At 39.5% G+C, this 17,845-nt stretch overlaps 1 protein-coding gene across 1 annotated transcript in view; it reads left to right on the top strand.

The window, feature by feature from the left end:
- The first annotated feature begins 525 nt into the window (after window positions 1–525).
- Window positions 526–17,845, top strand: part of LOC112229088 (glutamate receptor ionotropic, kainate 4-like) — a 54,736-nt gene continuing 37,416 nt past the window's right edge. The window contains exons 1-4 of the mRNA XM_042309191.1: window positions 526–782; window positions 9,461–9,626; window positions 10,985–11,163; window positions 17,530–17,583. Of these exons, the coding sequence (XP_042165125.1) occupies window positions 765–782; window positions 9,461–9,626; window positions 10,985–11,163; window positions 17,530–17,583 (417 nt within the window). The 5' untranslated portion in view covers window positions 526–764. The remainder of the gene's footprint in view (window positions 783–9,460; window positions 9,627–10,984; window positions 11,164–17,529; window positions 17,584–17,845) is intronic.

Consider the following 17,845-nt stretch of genomic DNA (forward strand, 5'->3'; position numbering starts at 1 on the left):
TTTCTTTTGCTGGACTGGCCGTTTGGAAATTTTCTTGCAAAATTACAGTATACCCATATCTCCAGGTACCACTACACCACGGCATAGGGCCGATGGAAAGACAGCAGTCACACACAGCATTATGTTAAAGGTTAAGCAGTCCATAAATTCGGACATAATAAGCCAGTAGGTAGCAAATCATAACACAAAAACACAACCATTAAGCTTTCCCAATTTAAATGTATTACTATTACTTCCCAAAAATAATTTCACATGTAGCACACAAAGTGTGACTTAAAGTGGAACTGACTGTGTTTTGAATGATATGAAAGAGACCATCATAATATCAGTAAAAAATATCCAATTCCCAGTTTATGCTACAAAGCCAGCTTCATAAGAGGTTTTAATAATAGCTTATTTGACTCAACGTTCCATGACGTACACGAAGGCATTGATGGCAGAATAAATAGATGCATGATTAATATAATTCACCAATACATTTCTTGGTCGTCCAAAAAATATTGCTGTCAGGTTGTAAATCACAGCTGGCCTGGTACATTGTTTGCTGCCTCCATTCTGGATGCGCTGTTTCAGTTTCAATGACTCAATATTCTGGTCAAATACGGACAAATGTAACTAACGCTGAGAATGTCAATACAATCGAACTAGCAAGGGCAATGATCTCAAGTCAGTCAAAATGTTGCTAATAGGCTAGTGTATATATTTATGTAGCAAGCTTAAAACACGGAACCTAACGTTAGCTAGCTAGCTGCTTAGAGGATGTCATGCCAATGGAGGAGTGGGTGAGTCTTTTCTCATGTCGTTTTTTGGTGGATATACACAGCTAGAGATGCAGGTATCATTTGGTTATCCAGTTGGCATATCTCTTGCGTTCGCAAATTCACTCTTTTTATCTACTCCAATTTCAGAGCACTCTCGTCCAAGTGTGCCAGAGCACAGAACTGATGAATTTACATGCGCAACACCCGCTGAATATGACCGGTGTCAGGAAACATAGTCAAGAACGCTCTAGATAACATGTAAACAGCTAAGATTAGATTTAAACTCATCTTGCTCTGCCTAGCATTGGTTGTTGATATTATAGTTGTTGATGTGCATAACTGAGTAAGAGAGCCTACCTTTTCATGGTTGTTTGATCAATAGAACTGTAAAGTTTCCAAATGTGAGAGGACTTCAGTGGTGTTTACATTTTTGCAGAAATTCAGGTGTATTTTGTGGCTTTTGGGGAATGCGTTCTAATGATCTAAAGTTGCGCTATTGCAACTGCCTGGAAACACAGGAAGGTTGAAGGGGTATGATGGCAGGCCCGTGTGGCAAATGGCTTGTTCATATGAAGGCCTACTGTAGCGCTGATTGCTTATAGTGCACTGGTCTGTGTAGACTCCGGTCCTGGACAAAACAGATGTTTCTGGTCTTAACTCGTTCTCGGACTCCTTGTCCCCCTTCTGGTCTTGGTCTTGACTCTGACTCAATTTGCTCTGGCTTTGGGTCGGTCTCGCTTTAGGTGGTCTCGAACACAACACTGGTTATTTTATGATAACTACATTAGCATTTCATTTTGGGGGCGGAGTGGGTAAATACAGGCAAATATATTGATAAAAGTCACCTTGGTAACTGCCTACATGTACATATTGCCTCAACTAACAGGTGCCCACGCACATTTACTCTGTACCGGTACACCCCTGTGTATAGTCTCGCTGTTGTTATTTTGCTGCTGCTCTTTAATTACTTGTTAGTTTTATTTCTTATTCTTACTCATATTTTTTTTAAACTGCTTTTTTGGTTAGGGGCTCATGAGTAAGCATTTCACTGTAAGGTCTACCTGTTGTATTTTGCGCATGTGACTAAATAACATTTAATTTGTCCTAGAGAGATTTACATGGTTATCAAAACGTCTCGTCAGGGTAAGCCTACACGAAACACGGCCTTTATTTTAAGTGTTTCTAAAATTCCCTATGGCAAAAATGAATGGTGAAAAACCATTGGAACCATTTCCTTGTTTGATTGCCAGGTTTTATGGGTATTATGACTCATATGGTTGAGTGGTATGGTACTCTATATCCCTAGTTGTGCTCACTGAAATTACCATATTTCCTTAATTTATAAACACAATTTTTCTCCACACAGATATTATATATGGAATAATCGGGATATATTGTATAAAAATACTTATTTGTTTTTTCGAATATTGGTTCCGAAATAATATCCTATTGGTGAGCCAACTGGTAAATGCAGAGGGTCTTTTACTCAGTTATAAGGAATTCTTATCACTTTACAAGGTCCCTGTAACACCTAAAGATTTTGCAATTGTTTTAGATGCCATTCCCTCAGGTGTTGCTCTATTATTCAGGAATGTGTCAAGACCTGACCCTCAGAGCCTACCTTCTATTGACCCTGTTGACTCATCAGTAGGAAAGATTTGTTTCTCTTTAGGTCCATTCAACAACAGAGCGATACGAACCTTGTTTCAGCAGGATGTCATGCCTTATTGGAATGGATTTATTGATAATATCTGTTGGAAAAAAGTTTGGGATGTTGCCACACACATTGTTAACATACATAGCATACTTGTTAACAAAATTAAGGAAGTTTCCTTTAAAATTATTCATAAATATTATCCTGCCAACCACCATATGAAGAAGTTGAAGGAAAACATCAACTCAAATTGCTCCTTTTGTAATGACCACCCAGAAACAGTGTTGCATCTTTTTTGGCATTGTATTCATGTAAGAAAACTGTGGCAAGACATCAGTAGATTTATAATTGAACACATTTATGAAGATTTTACACTATTGTGGAGAGATGTACTGCTTGGATTCTTTACATACGATAGAAATAAGCTGAAACATTTTTATGCAATTAATTTCACTATTCTTTTGTCTAAATTTCATATACACAAATGTAAATTTGCAAACAAAAAAACATATTTTCTTCCCCTACAAAAAGAAATTGAACTGTATTTTAAGACCGTTAAATACTCTTCTAACAAAAAAGCTGTTAGAATTGTAAGTGTATGTCCCTTAAGGTCCTTGTGTAATTGTAGTGTGATATTGTACCCCCTAGCTCGATTGTCCATTGTATATAATCTGTATATACTTGTGTTCCCTCGTGTACTTTCTGTATTGATTTGTTAATTAAAAAAAAAAAAAAAAATTAAAAAAAAGATATATATTTTTTTTTTATTGCCATATTGGCGCACATTTTTAAGGACACACCTCAAATATTGTTTCCTCAAAGGAAGATAGGTAAATTATTGAACCTGGCCTAGGGGTTGGAAAACACCAGTGTGCCAGTTTTTACATTACAAAATGTCTAACTAACATGCGTTTGATACTTGCACATCCAGCCAAAAATAGAGCCTTCAATGACATTCGGTAATGGCTGTTTTTCAGCCAATTCCCCCATTAGCCGTGTCTCACCTTGTGTCCTAGCCTAATGGCCGTTGGGATGTTTTATTATTATTAAAGCAGAGCATTGTCCTGCTGTGAGCAGAGCTGAGCAGCTGTTGAAGCTTATCATGGTCTGTCTCGCCGTATGGCAACACATTACCACTGGACCGCTGAGACAATTAAGGGCTAGGTAGAAGTAGGCAGGCACGAAGTCAACTCTATACTTATAACATTATGCCTATGGTGATGAGGTGTAACCAATGAGTGTAACCTTCTAGCCAGCCACAGTGTTGTTGATTCACTTAGTGGGTTAATGCAGGAAACTATTGGTTCTACTCAAGTGGTTTTTCACCCATAGCTACAGTGGATACTAGCTCTGTTTATTACAGTCGTGACTTCATATTCTATCATCCCCCTGTGTGCCCTATAGATGCCATATTGACTTAGACTAGCAAGCAGCTTGATGTCTTCAATTTACAGGTAAATGCCAAAATAAAGGAAACACTTGAATAAATGAGGGATACAAATTATATTGAAAGCAGATGCTTCCACGCAGGTGTTGTTCCTGAGTTATTTAAGCAATTTACTTCTCTAGGGTAGGAGGCAGCATTTGGAATTTTGGATGGAAAGCATTCCCAAATTAAACTGCCTTCTACTCAGGCCCAGAAGATAGGATATGCATATAATTGGTAGATTTGGATAGAAAACACTAAAGTTTCCAAAACGGTTCAAATAGTGTCTGTGAGTATAACAGAACTGATTTGGCAGGTGAAAACCTTTTTGTTGTTGTAGATTTCTATTCAATGTCATTACAGTATCCATTGACTTAGGACTCAAATTTCAGTTCCTATGCCTTCCACTAGATGTCAAGTCTTTAGAAATTGTTTCAGGCTTGTATTCTGAAAAATGAGGGAGTAAGAGCAGTCGGAATGAGTGGACCCTGCTGTGTCACAGAGCTTTTTCATGCGCGCAACCGAGAGAGTGTCTTTTCTTGTTTACCTCTTTTTTTTGACAATGTTAATTGTCCGGTTGAAATATTATCGATTATTTAGGCTAAAAACAACCTGAGGATTGAATATAAAGATTGTTTGACATGTTTCTATGAACTTTACGAATACAATTAGGATTTTTTTTGTCTACCTGTTGTCACTGCGTTTGAGCCTGTGGATTACTGAAGAAAACACGCAAACAAAACAGAGGTTTTTGGATATAAAGAGAGACTTTATCAAACAAAAGGAACATTTATTGGATAAATGAATGTCTTCTGAGTGCAACCATATGAAGATCATCAAAGGTAAGTGATTAATTTGATCTCTATTTCTGACTTGTGTAACTCTTCTACTTGGCTGGTTACTGTTTGTAAGGATTTGTCTGCTGGGCTATGTTGTCAAATAATCGTAAGGTATGCTTTCGCCGTAAAGCATTTTTAAAATCTGACACCGGTGGTTGGATTCACAAGAAGTTCATCTTTAAACCTATGTCAAATAGTTGTATCTTTTCTGAATTTTTGTAATGAGTATTTCTGTATTTGAATTTGGCGCTCTGCAATCTCACTGGATGTTGGCCAGGTGGGACGCTAACGTCCCACATACCCTAGAGAGGTTTTTAAGTTCTCCCATCATGCATAGTCATTTGTAAAAATCCCCAGTTGCCCACTATTTTGTCTACCATGGCTAAAAGATCTGTGACTTTGAAAGAGGGGACACAAATAAGCATAGGGGGTTTAATGTGTGTGTGTGTGTGTGTCTGTCATTCACCAGATCTCAACAGAATTGAACACTTATGGGAAATTCTGGAGTGGTGCCTGAGACTGTTTTCCATCACCATCAACAAAACACCAAATTATGGAATTTCTCGTGGAGGAATGGTGTTCTAGAGTTTCAGACACTTGTAGATTATATGTCAAAGATCATTGAAGCTGTTCTGGCAGCTCGTGGTGGCCCAACTCCCCGTTAAGACACTTTATGTTGGTGTTTCCTTTATTTTGGCAGTTACCTGTGTGTGTGTGTGTGTGTGTGTGTGTGTGTGTGTGTGTGTGTGTGTGTATACAGTATTCATCCGTGTATGGCACTAGAAAGAGCTGGCCATGGTCCTGAAAACATCTCAGTGGGCAGCTTCAAAGGGGAGAGGCACTGGTTTGTCGATACATAGCTGTAGTATATTCTTACTGCACAGTACATCTCCCATCTCCTGCAGCATACTGTATAGACTTTTGTATACATATTTTCAGGACTACTTATAGTTATAAGTATTATAGTTCTCATTCACAAGGCATTAGTTTGTCAGCTGCTTAGAAACGGTACATTTTAAGTTACCCAGTTGAAATGCACTTGATCACTGTGTTTTCCTAGAGTACTCTAAAAATCTAGTCTGCTTTAGTAGTTAAGGGGCGAATCCTAACTTTTTTGACAATTGGAAATTAGGATTCGCCCCTATTAGGGTAACCTGGGACTGTATGTACTAGAGGTCGACCGATTAATCGGAATGGACGATTAATTAGGGCCGATTTCATGTTTTCATAACAATCGGAAATCAATATTTTTGGGCGCCGATTTAAAAATAAATAATAATAATAAATTTACTTTTTGAAATATTTTTTATATAAAAAAACATTTTTTTACACCTTTTATTTAATCTTTATTTAACTAGGCAAGTCAGTTAAGAACACATTCTTATTTTCAATGACGGCCTAGGAACGGTGGGTTAACTGCCTCGTTCCGGGGCAGAAACAGATTTTCACCTTGTCAGCTCGGGGGATCCAATCTTGCAACCTTACAGTTAACTAGTCCAACGCAATAACGACCTGCCTCTCTCTCGTTGCACTCCACAAGGAGACTGCCTGTTACGCAAATGCAGTAAGCCAAGGTAAGTTGCTAGTTAGCATTAAACTTATCTTATAAAAAACAATCAATCATAATCACTAGTTAACTACACATGGTTGATGATATTACTAGGTATTATCTAGCGTGTCCTGTGTTGCATATAATCTGACTGAGCATACAAGCATCTAAGTATCTGACTGAGTGGTGGTAGGCAGAAGCAGGCGAGTAAACATTCATTCAAACAGCACTTTCGTTTTTTGCCAGCAGCTCTTTGTTGTGCGTCAAGCATTGCGCTGTTTATGACTTCAAACCTATCAACTCCTCGGCATACACATCACAGACAAACTGAATTGGTCCACTCACACAGACAGCATCGTGAAGAAGGCGCAGCAGCGCCTCTTCAACCTCAGGAGGCTGAAGAAATTCGGCTTGTCACCAAAAGCACTCACAAACTTCTACAGATGCACAATCGAGAGCATCCTGGCGGGCTGTATCACCGCCTGGTACGGCAACTGCTCCGCCCTCAACCGTAAGGCTCTCCAGAGGGTAGTGAGGTCTGCACAACGCATCACCGGGGGCAAACTACCTGCCCTCCAGGACACCTACACCACCCGATGTTACAGGAAGGCCATAAAGATCATCAAGGACATCAACCACCCGAGCCACTGCCTGTTCACCCCGCTATCATCCAGAAGGCGAGGTCAGTACAGGTGCATCAAAGCTGGGACCGAGAGACTGAAAAACAGCTTCTATCTCAAGGCCATCAGACTGTTAAACAGCCACCACTAACATTGAGTGGCTGCTGCCAACACACTGACAATGACACTGACTCAACTCCAGCCACTTTAATAATGGGAATTGATGGGAAATTATGTAAATATATAAACAATGCTACCTTATATAATGTTACTTACCCTACATTATTCATCTCATATACATACGTATATACTGTACTCTATATCATCGACTGCATCCTTATGTAATACATGTATCACTAGCCACTTTAACTATGCCACTTTGTTTACATACTCATCTCATATGTATATACTGTACTCGATATCAGCTACTGTATCTTGCCTATGCTGCTCTGTACCATCACTCATTCATATATCCTTATGTACATATTCTTTATCCCCTTACACTGTGTATAAGACAGTAGTTTTGGAATTGTTAGTTAGATTACTTGTTGGTTATTACTGCATTGTCGGAACTAGAAGCACAAGCATTTCGCTACACTCGCATTAACATCTGCTAACCATGTGTATGTGACAAATAAAATTTGATTTGATTTGAGGCTGGTGTGACCGAAGTGAAATGGCTGGCTAGTTAGCGCACGCTAATAGCGTTTCAAACTTCTCTCGCTCTGAGCCTTGGTGGTTGTTTCCCTTGCTCTGCATGGGTAACGCTGCTTCGATGTGGTGGCTGTTGTCGTTGTGTTGCTGGTTCGAGCCCAGAGAGGAGCGAGGAAAGGGACGGAAGCTATACTGTTACACTGGCAATACTAAAGTGCCTATAAGAACATCCAATAGTCAAAGGTTAATGAAATACAAATGGTATAGAGGGAAATAGTCCTATAATAACTACAACCTAAAACTTCTTACCTGGGAATATTGAAGTCTCATGTTAAAAGGAACCACCAGCTTTCATATGTTCTCATGTTCTGAGCAAGGAACTTAAACGTTAGCTTTCTTACATGGCACATATTGCACTTTTACGTTCTTCTCAAATCAAATGTATTTGTCACATACACATGGTTAGCAGATGTTAAAATGCAAGTGTAGTGAAATGCTTGTGCTTCTAGTTCCGACAATGCAGTAATAACCAACGAGTAATCTAACCTAACAATTCCAAAACTACTACCTCATACACACAAGTGTAAAGGAATAAAGAATATGTACATAAAGATATATGAATGAGTGATGGTACAAAACGGCATAGGCAAGATGCAGTAGATGGTATCGAGTACAGTATATACATATGAGATGCGTAATATAGGGTATGTAAATATAGTGGCATAGTTTAAAGTGACTAGTGATACATGTATTACATAAAGATGCATTAGATGATATAGAGTACAGTATATACATATGAGATGAGTAATGTAGGGTATGTAAACCTTATGTTAAGTAGCATTGTTTAAAGTGGCTAGTGATATTTTACATCAATTTCCATCAATTCCCATTATTAAAGTGGCTGGAGTTGAGTCAGTGTGTTGGCAGCAGCCACTCAATGTTAGTGGTGGCTGTTTAACAGTCTGATGGCCTTGAGATAGAAGCTGTTTTTCAGTCTCTCGGTCCCAGCTTTGATGCACCTGTACTGACCTCGCCTTCACCCCGCTATCATCCAGAACAGGCAGTGGCTCGGGTGGTTGTTGTCCTTGATGATCTTTATGGCCTTCCTGTGACATCGGGTGGTATCGGTGTCCTGGAGGGCAGGTAGTTTGCCACCAGTGATGCGTTGTGCAGACCTCACTACCCTCTGGAGAGCCTTACGGTTGTGGGAGGAATAGTTGCCGTACCAGGCGGTGATACAGCCCGACAGGATGCTCTCGATTGTGCATCTGTAGAAGTTTGTGAGTGCTTTTGGTGACAAGCTGAATTTCTTCAGCCTCCTGAGGTTGAAGAGGCGCTGCTGCGCCTTCTTCACGACGCTGTCTGTGTGGGTGGACCAATTCAGTTTGTCCGTGATGTGTACGCCGAGGAACTTAAAACTTACTACCCTCTCCACTACTGTCCCAACGATGTGGATAGGGTGGTGCTCCCTCTGCTGTTTCCTGAAGTCCACAATCATCTCCTTTGTTTTGTTGACGTTGAGTGTGAGGTTATTTTCCTGACACCAAATTCCAACACTTTGTTTTTGCATTATTTAAACCAAATTGAACATGTTTCATTATCTACTTGAGGCTAAATTGATTTTATTGATGTATTATATTAAGTTAAAATAAGTGTTTAATTCAGTATTGTTGTAATTGTCATTATTACAAAACCTTTTTTTTTTACCAGTCGATTAATCGGCATCAGCTTTTTTGGCCCTCCAATAATCGGTATCGGTATCGGCGTTGAAAAATCATAATCGGTCGACCTCTAGTATGTACCAAGGCTCTTAGAGTCGGAGTGCTGATTTAGTCCATTGTCGTTATGATATAAAAGTCTAAACTGATCCTAGATCAGCACTCGTACTCTGAGAAGATTGATACTTACAGTCCCTGTTCTACGGTATGATTTAATTTGCTTTTCATTACACCCCCAGGTGCCTTACGTGAGGGTGGCGCCTGAGGACCTCCTGAGGGCCCGCTTCCCGCGCTTCTCGCCCCTGGACCTGCGGCCCACCAATGCACATGTCAGCCTAGCCGTGGTGGACTTGCTCTCCTTCTTCAACAGCACCAGCGCCTGTCTACTCTGCGCCAGGGCTGACTGTGAGTTGCCAACCATAGAAATGGAAATTACTAGATGGACATTCCCATTTAAGTAAACAATCCTATAGAAATACAATTACTCAATGAACTCAACTATGTTGTGATGGATGGACCCATAGAAATATAATTACTGTAATGGAAATTCCACTGGGTTTTATATGATAACAATACACCTGTACAGTTTAACTTTAGGACATGCATGCAATCATTGCATATACAGCAACAGGAGGCGATGTAGTGAGATGGTAATTTAGCAGACTCATAAAATTGGTGTTGACTGTTTTCTGACCAACTGAGTCATTGGAACCACCAGTCTTCCTCTAGCAGGTCAGTCATCTCTGTCAGTCTGCCCCTTAAGCACTCATCTGCCCAAAGCTGACTATTATTTGTTTCATTCACATCACGCACTCATCATTCATCTGCAGGTCATTATTGATCCAATTGAGCTTTTCTGTCTTGCCGTGGTCATTGGGACGTTTGTGAGTGTGTCACCATGCGTCTGTGTGACAGGCCTATGGAGCCAGGCCACCTCAGGGGTATCACCCAGAGACAAGGGCAGGTGTGGAAAGAGTGAAATTATGAGTTAAGCTTTGCTTTGGTTCCCAATGCTTATATATTTATTTTACCTTTATTTAACTAGGCAAGTCAGTTAAGAACAAATTCTTATTTTCAATGACTGCCTAGGAACAGTGGGTTAACTGCCTTGTTCAGGGGCAGAATGACAGATTTTGTACCTTGTCAGCTCGGGATTCGTTCTAACCACTAGGCTACGCTGCCGCCCCATATAGAACGTGGATAAGGTGAATCCCTCCAACCTAAAAATATACTTAGGCTAACAGCTGGTATTTTCTCTATAACAATATGTTATCTTAACTTAAAATAGAATGCCTATTTCCTAGTGAAATTGCTTTCACAGTGTTAGTTGGGCACTGGAAAGATGATGTTGCTTACTTATGACAATGCATCAATTTTGTTATATTTTGAAGATGGTAATTTACATACTGTATGCTGGTCTTTTTGGACAGACTTGAAATACAGAAATCAAGCATTTAGAGCATATGTAAGGAAATACGGCCAACAAAGGAGTGATAGTATAAACCTACAATGGCTGTATGGATAAAATACTTCCTATGATTAACTTAAAGGACTAGCTGAGTTGTAAAATGTGGTACTTCTATCACCAAAGGCAGAATTCTTTGCAATAGTCTCCTACTGGCCATTACTTAGACGATTAGGCTTTAATAGAAGATATTCAGATTATATTGTAGTGACCTGATGTTCATAAGAAAGTGTATCAACGTTGTGGGCTGTGGGATACAATATTACACTTTCATGGCCAATTGTTGCTGTTGTCCCAGGTTTGATGAACCTGGAGCAGTTACTGCGTCAGTTCCTAATCTCTAAGGAGACGCTGACTGTTCGTGTGCTGGATGACAGTCAGGACCCCATGCCTGTTCTAAAAGAGATCCGCAACGACCAGACTGACACCATCATAGTGGACGCCAACGCCACTGTGTCCCACCTCATCCTGGAACGGGTAAGCATCCCAAATGGCCTCTTACTCCCTGATATTCCGGTGTCCCATTGTGACATAGCTATGCGGCTCTGAGACCACCATCCGCGTGGATGCACAGCCCGAACGCACACCTTCCCACAATTCCCAACCAACGCATCTCTGGTATGCGTTTTATATTCATTTGAATGTGTTGACAGTTGGAGAAATTGCTTGAGCTGCGCTAAGATTTCGAAAAGTATGAAAGGCAACAGTCCAATATTCTAGTACACTGCTACGCGTACCCTCTTATAGACGCTTAGCTAGTAATATGGTAAGACATCTTTCTACCTTGACATCTGATAGGTTCAGTGGAATTTTCACCATATTGCTTACATCTATCAAATCCTCTCAGATCTCCACAGGTACATAGAGTGTTGAGTCTAGGGGGCAATTTGGGATTGGGAATACAGTATGACTAATAGTGGCTACATTCATTACACTAACAAGCTGGGTTCAAACAAACCGGGTTGGGTAGGTTACTTTCTAAAGGTAATCCGTTACAGTTACTTGTCCAAAATTGTAATCGGTAACGTAAGTTTTTGACTACCCAAACTTAGTAACGTAGTCTTAAAGAAAAAAATATTGAACCTTTATTTAACTAGGCAAGTTGGTTAAGAACAAATTCTTATTTCCAATGACGGCCTACCAGGGAACAGTGGGTTAACTGCCTTGTTCAGGCAGAACGACAGCTGCCCCAGGTAGCCTATCTGATTACATTCATTAATCTGATTATTCAGTTACTTTTAGATTACTTTCCCCTTAAGAGGTATTAGAAGAAGACAAAAAAGTATGTTACCAATTGAACGACATCTATTGCAGGATAAATCAATGTTAAAGTTTACATAGCTGGCCATATGGATGTTACATTTTACTTTATGGGTTGGTTATATAGGCTTCTTATAACTATCGCTTTCTACTACATATAATACGATTTAAATTTTATCTTTACATTAATAACCAAAGCCTATCAGAATTCCAGTCATTCCAATAAATGTTATACCCTTTGATCTTCAAGAAATCGGACTTGGAAATATGGAAGTATAGATTAGACATTGTTTTACCTGAGCATAACCCCAAAACTAAGGACTTATTAGCCTTATTGTGATTTTGTTATTATGGAGGACTGATTGGGCTCATTGATTTGAGTTGAAAAATAAATGCTTCGATCATGGAATGGCATGCTTTGAGCACTACTGAAAAGAGCTATTTACATGTGAAAAATGAATGCCATATGCAGTATTTGCTATAGGCCTATTGTTTACCTTTTTGTTGGTGACACTGATATTGTGATAATATGCAGCTGTTTAAAGGGCAAATCCACAGATGAAACGATAACAAAATATTCGCCCCGCCTGAGGGAGGGATGAGTCTGGAGGGATGTAACCACTTTCAGATTAATAGACAGCGCTATGGGTGCAAGGATGGACCATTCATGATATCAAACGTATTGTTTTAACTCTGTTATGAGGCTATAAAAAGTGTGTTTACATTTACACTGTTTACAAACATTGGAGAAAAACAAGCTTATATTTTGAGTTCTCATGGAATGTGACAGTTGAACTGAGCTCATTAGGCATTTATAAGTTATATTCTTCAAGAATATATACAGGTTGGAGATATACACAGTACCAGTCAAAAGTTTTGACACACCTGTTCAGTCAATGGTTTTCCTTTACTTTTACTATTTTCTGCATTGTAGAATAATAGTGACGACATCACTATTACATCACCCTTTGCCTTGATGACAGCTTTGCACACTCTTGGCATTCTCTCAACCAGCTTCACCTGGAATGCTGTCTTCAGCAACAGTTTTCAAGGAGTTCCCACATATGCTGAGCACTTGTTGGCTGATTTTCCTTCACTCTGCAGTCCAACTCATCCCAAACTATCTCAATTAGGTTGAGGTCGGGTGATTGTTGAGCCCAGGTCATCTGATGCAGCACTTCATCACTCTCCTTCTTGGTCAAAAAGCCCATACACAGCTTGGAGGTGTGTTGGGTCATTGTCATGTTGAAAAACAAGTGATCGTCTCACTAAGCCCAAACCAGAAGGGATGGTGTATCACTGCGTAATGCTGTGGTAGCCATGCTGGTTAAGTGTGCCTTGAATTCTAAACAAATCAGACAGTGTCACCAACAAAGCACCATCACACCTTCTCTTCCATGCTTCACAGTGGGAACCACACATGCGGAGATCATCCGTTCACCTACTCTGCGTCTCCCAGAGACCACACAGAAGTTGGAACCAAAAATCTCAAATTTGGACTCATCAGTGGACAGATTTTCACCAGTCTAATGTCCGTTGCTCGCGTTTCTTGGCCCAAGCAAGTCTCTTCTTCTTGGTGTCCTTCAGTAGTGGTTTATTTGCAGCAATTTTCTGTTGTGCGTAATGTGCAGTAGCCTATATCATATATGTATTGGATAATGGCACAATCATTTGTGCTTTTATGAGCTTGGATTCATTAAATGTCTTTAATGTGGTGCTCATAAAATGTATGGCTTGTCAGGCTCAGGCTTGAATTTTTGTTTAGACATATTATTTCACTGTATCACAATTCCAGTGGGTCAGAAGTTTACATACACTAAGTTGACTGTGACTTTAAACAGCTTGGAAAATTCCAGAAAATTATGTCATGGCTTTAGAAGCTTCTGATAGGCTAAATTATATCATTTGAGTCAATTGGTGGTATACCTGTGGATGTATTTCAAGGCCTACCTTCAAACTCAGTGCCTCTTTGCTTGACATCATGGAAAAATCAAAAGAAATCAGCCAGGAACTCTGAAAAAAAATTATAGACCTCCGCAAGACTGGTTCATCCTTGGGAGCAATTTCCAAACGCTGGAAGGTACCACGTGCATCTGTACAAACAACAGTACGCAAGTATAAACACCGTGGGACCACGCAGCCGCCATACCGCTCAGGAAGAAGACTCGTTCTGTCTCCTAGAGATGAACGTACTTTGGTGCAAAAAGTGCAAATCAATCCCAGAACAACAGCAAAGGAACTTGTGAAGATGCTGGAGGAAACAGATACAAAAGTATCTATATCCACAGTAAAACAAGTCCTATATCGACGTAACCTGAAAGGCCGCTCAGCAAGGAAGAAGCCACTGCTTCAAAACCGCCATAAAAAAGCCAGACAACAAATGACAAAGTTCGTACTTTTTGGAGAAATGTCCTCTGGTCTGATGAAATAAAAATAGAACTGTTTGACCATAATGACCATCGTTATGTTTGGAGGAAAAAGGGGGATGTTTGCAAGCCGGAGAACACCATCCCAACAGTGAAGCACGGGGGTGGCAGCATGAAATAATTTTAACAAGAAAAACAAGTGTTAATGACTCCAACCTAAGTGTATGTAAACTTCTGACTTCAACTGTATATACACACACACACAGCAAAAAAGAAACGTCCTCTCACTGTCAACTGCGTTTATTTTCAGCAAACTTAACGTGTAAATATTTGTATGAACATAACAAGATTCAACAACTGAGACACAAACTGAAGTTCCACAGACATGTGGCCACCGGCTGCATTAAGTGAAAAACTAGTTTTTAATGACTCCAACCTAAGTGTATGTAAACTTCCGACTTCAAGTGTGTGTGTGTGCGGAGCAACTACAGATTGGAGCTTTAAATCTATCATAAGTGTTTGAGCTTGTGTCCATTAGGCCTATGGATTTTTTTGTTTTTTTTAAATCAGCATGAATTAGATTGCGAAATAAAAGCACCACTGGGATCTGCACTATGCAGCCATTTCAAGAGCACATTTTTCACTGGCTGTCCACTGGTTTCAAAACAATGATTGATAGGCAGCTTAAACTTCTTGAATTCAACCATTATTGGGTTCAAATACACATTTTAGATTTGTGAACAGCCATCCACAACCACAATGTGTTCGGCGCAAATAGCTAAATGAGAGAGCAGCAGTGTTATTTACATCATTGCACAATGTAGATATCAATAACAAGTTATATCGGTATCGCCGTAGACTACACCACTGCTGTCATCCTTACCTCCAAACGTTTATTCAAGTTGGATAATCTTTGGATGCCGACAGCAGTCGCACTATTGGAAGACATAGCTTGGACTGTAGCCTACAAAAGTGTATTCCTGCTCTTTTCCCGCGATCCATCAAACACATTTGGTGTGTTATCATAGTGGTCTCTGACTTGTGGTCAGACTCACTCAGGCAGAACAAACTTTAACTTGCGCCTTTCTTTCAATGTTGATTTGAATGTCATTGAGAAAACAACAGAAGTGTCAGATTATTTTTTTTCCACGAACATCCTCTCTCAAAAGTAATACTCGAATTAATCATGTAGTAGTTCAAAACTATCTGTAATCTGATTACAATATTTTTGCTGGTAACATAACAGATTAGTTAATGTTTTTTGTAATCCCTTACATGTAACAGATTACATGTACATTATACAAATTGTATAAATGTTTAACATTTTCCCATTCAATATCTGTTTATATGACTCACTATGCTTGTTTGTATCCAATAATACCTACATGGTAACGATTGCATGCTTGGTAATAACATTACTAAAAGCATTACTATTTTAACACATGAATAGTAAGCACTAGTATTAGACAGCTTCTGTTAAGCATCTAATAGAAGTTTCAAAGATCCGTGGAAAAGCTTTGGGTCATGTTCTTATGAATTTATAATAACCAAAATTGGCATGACTTATTTATTTGACTGGCTTTATGATTGGTTTGCAAAGTAAAAAGTTGTCAAGTAAAAATGTCACATTGTTTTTGGAATTTTCTCTTCCTTTAAAGTAATCCCAAGGGACAGGAGGAAATGAACACTTTGAAAATATGAAACTATAAAATATGTTTTCCCAGGCAAATTTCCCAACCATCATAAAGAGAATACTAATGTCTGCTGACAACATGGAATACAGAATTTATTTTTTCTCTACTATTCAAGAAGTTTAGGTAGATGTTTCGGACTGTGGCCTGGGGTGTTCTATCGGTTACTACAGCGTCTTCAGAGCTTATATGTATGTCAGTGCTGGCGTGTGTTGGAATTCGAGCCCCACTCCCCTCTAGCACATCATCTCTCCTCCCTCCTTTCCTGTCCCTCTTCCATGCCTCTCTGTCCAATAAACTTGAAAAATCCCCCAAAATAAAATGGATGTCTTTCCAATGGCAATAATTGAAGTGGTTTCCCTAAAAGCACATCATGTTAGTGTGAAAAATCTTGATTATGTTACAGACAAGAAGCTGCTCGGGCTTGAGGCATCATTATTTGTGAGCTAACCAATGATGTGGATTCAGGAAGCAGCAAATTGAAGTCAGGTGGATTGTGTAGAGGAAATACACATTCAAAATAGTTTTATGTGCCGGCTGCTTTGAGGGTAATGTAAAAAGCATAGAGGCATTGTAACTGGAACAAAACAATACGCTTCACAATCTCCATCCACATTGTATGGAGACAATGTATTGGCTGCAGATTCTGACCTTAAAATTCTAGAAAAACATTATGCAGAAGAAACTTTTATCAAATTATTATTATTTTTTCCCCCTTGAAAAACCTTACATTTGTTCATTATAAAATCTGATCAATTTCCTTTATAAGATGGGCAAATAAAGTACTACTCTAAAAGTTTGAAATATTCTAAAGCACAGCTACGGTTTCTTACTCTTTGGCTTTGTCTGAAATGGCACCCTATTCCTAATATAGTGCGCTACTTTTGACCAGGACCCATGATGACCTATGGACCCTGGTCAAATGCAGTGCACTCTATAGGGAATAGGGTGCCATTTCAGACGCATTCCTTATCTCCTGGTTGTAAAGTTTACCTTTAAGTTGTCGTTTGCCTCAGTGTTGACGGCAGATGATGCAGAGCAAACTTGACAACCTTTTTCTCAATGTGATTTTTGACCAAGCCTGTCAGAAGCCAATTGACTTGTGTGTCTGCCTGTGCACCAGCTTGATTTGTACTAGTGCTCTACAAAACTGGGCTAAAAGTCATATGGCTGCAATTCTGATCATGTGTTATCTGTTGTGAGGTTAAACGTTTGGGTTTATCAAGTTTAGCCATTTTTCATTATCAATTTGACAGCACAGTCTCTCATGGCAAATATATTCTGGACACAGACAAAAATGGAACTCTCCTTGCTTTTCTTTGACTTTAGTTTATTAAAGTATGTTTCTCAGGCATTCTACAGAAATTAAGTCATACACTGACCCCTAGACAAATGATATTCCACTGTGTAGACTACTGCTGAGAGAATGTACTATTTTGGGGTGAGTGAAAGCAGACTGATTCTACAGCCCCCTTCCTCCCTCCCTCTATCTCTCTCCTTCCCGCCACCATCTCTCCCTCTCTCAGGCGTCAGAGTTGGGGATGCTGTCCATCTACTACACCTACATCTTCACCACAATGGTAAGAGGCCAGATGTAAATATTATTTTACCATGGAATTAGGTCAATAAAACTGAGTTCAGTGCTACTCTGTATGCAATGTGTCTCATTCTAAGTACAGCCTGTTTCAACACAAAACCGTGCTTGATCAGACTGGTTCTTTAGCTGTGCATGCATTTCAATAGTGACTAGTTACTTATCTCATTTTCCTACATCTGCATTTATGTCAAAGCACTGAACAGGTGAAAGCAAAGCTCAGAGGGTGATTGCGTGTGGTATGCTTT

The sequence above is a fragment of the Oncorhynchus tshawytscha genome, linkage group LG30 (genome assembly GCF_018296145.1).
Source record: "Oncorhynchus tshawytscha isolate Ot180627B linkage group LG30, Otsh_v2.0, whole genome shotgun sequence".
NCBI classification, from domain to species: Eukaryota; Metazoa; Chordata; class Actinopteri; order Salmoniformes; family Salmonidae; genus Oncorhynchus; species Oncorhynchus tshawytscha.